This window comes from Neolamprologus brichardi, chromosome 8, assembly GCF_056152115.1.
Source record: "Neolamprologus brichardi isolate AB-2024 chromosome 8, ASM5615211v1, whole genome shotgun sequence".
Classification (NCBI taxonomy): Eukaryota; Metazoa; Chordata; class Actinopteri; order Cichliformes; family Cichlidae; genus Neolamprologus; species Neolamprologus brichardi.
The window spans coordinates 11,436,764-11,444,909 of NC_142111.1; the positions used below are offsets into that span (position 1 = coordinate 11,436,764).

Sequence of the window (8,146 nt, forward strand, 5' to 3'; positions counted from 1 at the left end):
TAGGAAATGGGCTGGCAAGAGTAGGAGTTTGGTTGGTCAACCATTTGCAGAAATTTTAAGTCGTTAGAGAAGTGTAAAATGACCTTTAAAATATGTATTTTCATACATGGCACGTCTGCTTTCATTTTTGACAAGTGATTGATAATGTTAGGATTATTTGTGAAAACTAATCTTCTTTGTTTGTCCCTCTCTGGAAGGATTATGTCATGGGGCAGTTTGAACTGAGAAGGCGTGGTCTGAGAGGGTATAAAGGTGGACTTAGAGAAAAGAGAGAAAATCGTTTGGCAGTATTTGAGGATATTTTTTTTAGGGGGGGGGGGGAGTAATGTTCCAGTCCACACCTCTTTTAGTCCACACTCCAGTTGGTGGTGGTAATACACCATTTTGTTGTTTGCCAACTGCCATTAAAACTTAAAAGAAGAAGAAGAAGAAATGGATAGGTTGCTATTTTGGAAGTTCCTGTGTGTGTGTGTAAAAGACTGGCCAATAAACTCTGTTCCATCAAGTCAGAGTGATGTCTGCTGTTTTCCATTCCACACCTCTCTGCATAACAAATGTGATCCAAATATATAATATAATGGCAATGGCATCAAAATAATGCATAATGTCTGTTTCTGTCATGTCCAGTGCTGTAGCAGGCAGGATGGGGACCCAAACGCAGGGCTCAACAAAGGAGGCAGCTTCACTGCTGTAGAAACAAACTCCAAAACAAACTCATGACAACAAACATACACTGCTGGTGTGTAACATGTTCATGTTCAGAACTGAACATGAACATGTTACACACCAGACAAGGAACTATCAAAATAAAACAGAAAACATGAGACACAGACTGAAATGCGGACTTGACACTGGGACCGAGGACGACTAGGTATGAAAGAAAGAAGACAGGGGAGGCACAGAAACACAACCTAAATTCTAGAAACTACAAAGAATAACTGAGAAACAAGACTATGACATGAAAAACACTAAATCAAAGAATATTTAAAATAACAAAAAACACAAACTGGGTCCCCAGACCCAGTACTGTGACATTTTGTCTAAGGATGAACACACTCAAAATGTTGTTTTTGATTTTGATTCTGAAATGTGAGTTTCTCAGTAACACACTCGTCTTCCATAAAACATTTGACTATGATAAAGTAAAGAATGAACCTGAAAATATTCAGGTTGTGAGAAAAGCAAGGGCCGCTTAGGCTCTCGGATCAATCAGAGATCCATGGCAGCCGTACACAAGTTTTTATAATGTCTTAACATTTCTGTTTCAAACTTTAAAAAAAACTTTAAATCCTTAATAAAAACCTATTTTTTAGCTTACAGTTGATAGCTTTGCCTGTGATTAAACATAAAAACCCATTTTTATTTATATATAATAAAAATACACAAGCAGCATGAACTACCAGTTACAGAAAATGTAAAGTGATTACCTTTAATAAACACATAAAACAGACAACTTGATTAATGTACCCTTGACAAGCAGCAGACAGTTAATAATGAAGAAATGGGCGGGGCAAAGGTCTCTATTTATGCAAGGTCCTAAAGGAGAAGCAGCTACTTACTTCACCACTTGCTAATATGGTTACAAGAGGAGCATAGTTAAGAATTACAGTCAGTGTTGGACAGTAACCACCCAGGTGCTAAGAAATCATTTGTTTTTTTGTCAAAATACCAGAAGAGGTGAATGTGCAGAATGTGTGCCAGTTACAAGTCCTGAAGACGATGAAGCTTTTATCTCTTATCTCAGACCACTTGTTGCTCTGTGTCTCCCTGAGTCTACTCTGGGTAAGTTTTTTTTTTACCTTTCACTTTGATGGTGATCAGATAGTGAAGCTCAGTGTAGGTTACCCTCGACAAAAGGAAACAGTGCAGTCAAAACCACAGTGAAACCTAAATGCATGACATGCTTCATTATGTATTTGAAACACTATAGTTATGTTTTGTGAAATACTGGTTTGTACAGAAGTACAGGAACAACAAAATCTTGTTAAACATGAATATATTCCTTCTTTGCGACACCAATCTATCATAATTTCCTCTGAGAACAAAAAGAGCATGAAGGAAGAAATAATGTTAAAACTAAATTCAACAATATCTTAAACACTTACACGATACAGTCTTAATGATTTAATCAGATATTTTATAGAACTCTGATTAAATAACTGCAGCTGTAATATACAATATAATAATAAATACGATTTGTGTTTTCAGTGAAAGCAAACACTTGATTAATAGATTTTTTGCCTGCTCTGTGATTTTTATGTTTTAGATGTTGCTGTTGTTCATGATATAATGTAAAATTAAAAGCAACAAACATCGCTCTGTGAGATTGCCAAGCCTCAGGTTAACTGGGTATTCAATGGCAATTTGTTTTTATAAATTTTAGATTCTTCAGTTTTCACTCTTTTTGTGTTTGTAGGGTACAACTGACTCCACTACAACAGCAAAAACAGAAACAACCACAAGACTAACAACCAATCTGCTGACAACTACAACACGAAAATCCACTTCACTGGCTCAAAAAAAAGAAAGTTCCACTCCAGATAATGTTGACAGAGTGGATGTGACCACACAAAATGAGAATAGTATAACTCTGACGTGGAACAAGGTTAACAACATCCCAACATACATCCTGCAATATGATAATATACCAGAAGATATTAATAAAGCTGAAGAAGGACCCATAGTACATGTGGTCACTTCTCTGACTGCTGGGACAAACTACACATTCACTCTCTTCACCACGTCTGATGGACTCAACAGCAGTGGATACACATTCAGTGCTGTGACAGGTTAGTGAACCCTGAACAAAATGTTCAGTCTAATTAAAACATAAACAAAATACAAGATGTTGTTGGGAACATTGTTTTAGTTTCTTTTGTGTGTGTTTTTCTATTCTAGCTCCTCGTAATGCTGAAGAATTCAAGTCCATTGGTCAAAATGAGACCAGTATAAAGCTGCAATGGAAAACAGTCCCCAACAGTGACAGCTTTATTCTTTTGTTTAATGAAGGAGAGATCAACATTAAGAATTCTATAAAAGAATACACAGTCTCAGATTTGACTGATGGAACCAGATACACTTTCACTCTTTTCACTGTGTTTGGAAATGTCAGAAGCAGTGGAGTAAACTGCATCGCAGTCACTGGTAAGATGTAATTTCTCTAACATAGATAGATAAACCAGGATGGACCGGCTCATTAGTACTTGAAACTTTAGCTGATGGAGAGTTGTTGTTTTTTTTGTTTGTTTATCAAAGCCGCTTTCCTCTGTTATCTTTAGCTCCACAAAGTGTTAATAATGTGACTGTGGTGCATCAAAATGAGATGAGTATACCACTGGAGTGGGACAAGGTTAAAAACATCCCAGAATACATCCTACAGAATAATAACATAAACATTTGTTAAATTTTCCAATTTGAATATGTCAAATACTAACCCTACCTATAATCCTAGACTGCTTCCTGCTAACCTGGTGGAGGTTAACAGATTAAAAACATCTAAAACAGTCATAGACCTTTAAAATGTTCCAAAGTTGATGCTCCTCTACAACATGAACAAGGGCAGAGCTCTATAATGATGTTTAAGGTTTCTCAGAAATAGAAGAGTGTAGCTCGCCTAATATTTTTCAAAAGGACTGATAAAAATACTGAAACTGAAGCCTCGCTCCATGTTTCTGTTTCTGACAGAAAATGTTGTTACAGTTTCTTGTTTGTACGTTTTTCTATTCTAGCTCCTCGTAATGCTGACAAATTTAAGAAAAATGGACAAAATGAGACCAGCATAACTCTGGGGTGGAAAACAGTCCCCAACATCGACAATTATATTCTTGCGTTTAATGAAAGAGAGATCAACATTAGTAATTCTGAAAAAGAATACAGAGTGTCAGATTTGACCAGTGGAACCAGATACACTTTCACTCTCTTCACTGTGTTTGGAAATGTCAGAAGCAGTGGAGTAAACTGCATCGCTGTTACTGGTGAGATATAATTTCTCTATATTTTCTTATATTTTTTTGGGAACATGGTTATATACTAGCTTCTCGTAACATAAACATTTGTTAAATTTTTCTATTTTTGTCTGATGTACATTTACAACATCAGACAGGGGACATTGAAATTTAATTTTTATAATTGCTAAAGGCTTAGGAAACATAAATGGTTACTTAAGGATGAAACATTGTGAATCAGACTTTGTAAAATTGTCTTTATTTCATCTTTAGCTCCTTATAATTCACAGCAACTGCATTTGAATCAGACTAAATGAGACCAGAGCTTCATTTATTTATTAAACTACGTGTATTGCTTTGTCACTATGACTGCCTTAAAAGGAAAAAGTAACATCTATTTATGCTTCTGACCCACAGTATTTTTTAAAAATATGTCTCAGATTTTGTATTCTTCTGAAATCATTCTTTGTCCTCTTTCAGCTCCAGAAAATGTCCACAATATGACTGTGACACAAAATGAGAGCAGTATAACTCTGATGTGGGAGAAGGTTAACGACATGCTAACTTACATCCTAGAATATGATAGCGATAATATTGTTATTGGCAAGAATGACATGGGCGGATGCACGACGTCAGGTGCATCAGTTACATGTGTGGTCTCTTCTCTGACTGCTGGGACAAACTACAGTTTTACCCTCTTTACTGTGTTTGAGAATGTCAACAGCTCTGGATACAACTTTAGTGCACCGACAGGTATGTAATTAGTGTTTTTTTAGCTGTTTGTTTTCCTTGTGATACAATACATTTAAATGGACAGTATAAGTCCAAGTCAAATTTCTATATTTTCCTTCTGGCCTGCAGTGCTCTTTATCCATCAGGGCTCCACCCACCAACTATATCTCTGTGAAGAAGGAAGTGTGCATCTAACCCTGATGATAGGCTTGTGCTTGTGCTAGAGCAGCAAATATGGATAATGTGCTCTTAGCAAGCAGCATGCTTAATTATTATATTTTATATAATAATTATCTGATTATTATATTATTAGTACATACTATTTATTTATTGAATTTTGACTGATCTGATCACCTGATTGGAAACATACATTGATGCTGAGCCATTTAGCTCACACACCTACTCAGACTTAAGTTTGTAAAAGCTTGTGATAACTGAACTAGCTCTATACTCCTGTATGTTCCACAGTAACATGTAGCTATCTCACTCTAAAAGAAAAGGCTGAACAAATTCCACTTCTGAGTTTTGTTTTTGTTTTTTCAGTTCCAAAAGTGGTGCCTTGGGTCAGTGTGACTGAACGATTTACTAACAACATAGCTCTAGAGTGGGAGAACATAAATAAAGCCTGGCAATACGAGCTTCAAATCAATGGTGATGTGTCAGATAGTGTGTCAGACGTCTCCTCAGATACTATCAGAAAAGTAGTGACATCTCTTCAGCCTGGAACAGAGTATGAGTTCAGCTTAACCACAGTGTTCGCTGGACTCAGGAGCACTCCTTATACGAATTTAACAGTAACAGGTAAAAAAAATGATCTCTGTTAGACTTTTATAACTTTTTCTTGTCTCTTTTCAATGAGTTGTGTAAAAAAGAAGAAGCAGGTACCTGCATATAACTATTTTCTCCTGTATTTCAGCCATCGACTGTGCCAGTGCAGACTGGAAAGTTACCAACTCATCAATCAAAGCAAAGATTGAAGGATTGTTCTCGACCGCAAGCGCCTATAATGGATCTAACGTTCATGTCAGTGATGGACATGAAAATGTGTCGTTTACTGGACTTTACCCTGGTGCCACCTATAATATCTCTCTTGTCTATGAAAAGTCTTCCAGAGTTTTCCTGCAGTGTGAACACAAATTAACAATTCGTGAGTACAACAGAAACCATTTGAAGGACTAACATATTTTTAATTTGTAAATTAGTTTTTAAGATCTTAAAGTATTCAGTCATATTAGTTACAGAAAGATTATCTGTGAATTTATTTAATTAATTTTTTAGTTTTTACCCTTGCATTCAATTTTTAATCTTAAAAAAGTTTATTGCAGAAAAATAATTTTGTTAACATACCTACATACCACAGGTTAACACAGTTATATAATATGATTCAGTATTAATATATGAGCTTTAACTAACTATCATTTTATTATTAACTGAAGAATTCATTCTGATAAATTAGCTCTAAATGTGTCAAATGTGTCAATGTGTCAATAAATCTAATGTGTCAATGTTGACGTCTTTATTTTTATATTTTTTTTTTAATGAAAATCCCAAAAATAAAATAAACTTTTTAAACTGTAGTGTACTGCTTTGAATTCAAAGTAAAGCAAATAATCTTTCTATTGGAGAACAAATTTTTAAATGATGCACTTTTCATAAACTCTGTTTTATACTATAAAAAGTTTAATTATATTTACTATAAGTCATATATTTTCTGCTTTAGTTGTGATTGTAAAACCTTTTTCTTTTTTTACTCAGTTCCTCCTAATCTAAATGCTCACTGTGAGTACTGGGCAGCTGGATACTCTGTTCTTATTAAATGGACAGACCCAGAGGGCGCGTGGACTAATGCGGAGGTGAATGTGGCTGGAACGACTCACACAGTAGTTAGTCCTGAAACTGAGATCATAATCGATGGATTCCAACCTGCCAATAAATATAAGGTGTCTGTAACTTCACTGTCTGGGGTGAGGAGTTCTGAACCGCATGTTTTTTACTGCCAAACTGATCCAAGGGGTGAGTAAAAGTAACTATATTACCATGTTACTGCTTCATAACAATATACAGTATTTTCAACTTTGACTTGATTACAAATCATATCATTTCACTCAAGTTTAAAAATAAACCTCTACATTTTTTAACTTCATTGTATTTTAATCATGCTTTTGCTCCCTTTAGAAGTTAATTTACTTGAGTTATCTTCGTCTAATATGAAATGTGTTTGGTGATCTGAAAAATCTCATTTTAACAAATATGCAAAAAGCTTAGAAGTCATAAAGAGAGCACTGTATACTGTCCCTAATGCAATTTCATTGACACAGCTATTAAATTTGACAAAACATAAATAGTCTTTCTCAATGCTACAACACAAAACATCTCTAATTTAAATTTAACTGGCGTCCACTCAGGTTCATTTGTGCTGAGACTCTTCCGCCATCTAGTGGTCTTCAGTCCTTACTGCTTTTCTACTGGTCTGCTTCTGTCTATCTACTGGAGCAGGAAGATGACAAACAATCCAGCTGTCTCCATGGAGACGACCAAGTGCGATGGAGGAGGTGATGAATTATATGAAGACCATGACGATGTCACAGTGCTTGGCACCGAGCATGACTTCTAAGCAGAAGAGACCAGTTATGTACTTGGTTAGTTTAAAAACTAGATAAAAATATTCTACTAAGTACTCTAAGTACTCAGTTTAGATTAAAAAGTACTCATTTTTAGGCAAGAAAAGTACTAGTTTCATATGGCGAAAGTATTGTTTTAGTTTAGTTTAGTTTAGTTTAGTTTAGTTTAGTGCGCTCTCTGCTCTGTCTTAGAAACCACACTTTTTCCCGTGGAGGCAATGTAATCTGAGGAGCTGTCCTGTCAGTACTTAGCTTTGGCACAAATTGATGCAGAAGACACTGCCAGTGCCAAAGTGCCTTTTGACTTTGCTTCATGTGATCTGTGTGTTTGTGACCGCTTAGGCTTCCTCTTAGGAGAATCTATGAATTGCTTTGTTGACCAGCCTCTGCTGTGTTTGTTCTTGTGTTAGTTAGTAGTAGCAGCCTGGCACTTACTTTAAGATTAATCATTAATAAAAACCTTTTGTGTTTGCTCGTGATTGTGTCTCACTGTCTCCTTTTCTAGACAATTGTGTTACTTCTCCACATAACCCTCAGTGTTGCAAATTTCATGATACTTCCCATGTCCTCTGTTGGCATCTATCGCCTTCTGAGCCTTGTTCAAACACTGCATGTTGATAGATTTAAAAAAGAGAAATTTAGAAGCATTAGAATGAATGTCCTGTGATCAGTAAGATGGGAGTGTTACTGTAAAAGTTCACCCTGTGTTGAAAGAGGGGGAAAAAATTGCAATCGAAGCAGTTAAAAAGAATGCACTCTCTCATGTTCAAGAAATCTGTTTAACCATGTAACATTAATATCATGAAAAACTTGTTCCAAATCAGCTCTATAGGAGTTTACTTTTATGTA

At 35.6% G+C, this 8,146-nt stretch overlaps 1 protein-coding gene across 1 annotated transcript; it reads left to right on the forward strand.

Moving 5' to 3' along the window:
* The first annotated feature begins 1,719 nt into the window (after positions 1-1,719).
* On the forward strand, positions 1,720-6,697 carry LOC148101750 (receptor-type tyrosine-protein phosphatase H-like). The gene is made up of 8 exons (XM_087845179.1): positions 1,720-1,782; positions 2,417-2,789; positions 2,899-3,144; positions 3,729-3,974; positions 4,362-4,697; positions 5,220-5,477; positions 5,593-5,823; positions 6,432-6,697. The coding sequence occupies exons 1-8, from the start codon at positions 1,720-1,722 to the stop codon at positions 6,695-6,697; spliced, it is 2,019 nt and encodes a 672-aa protein (XP_087701305.1).
* The last annotated feature ends 1,449 nt before the right edge of the window (positions 6,698-8,146 follow it).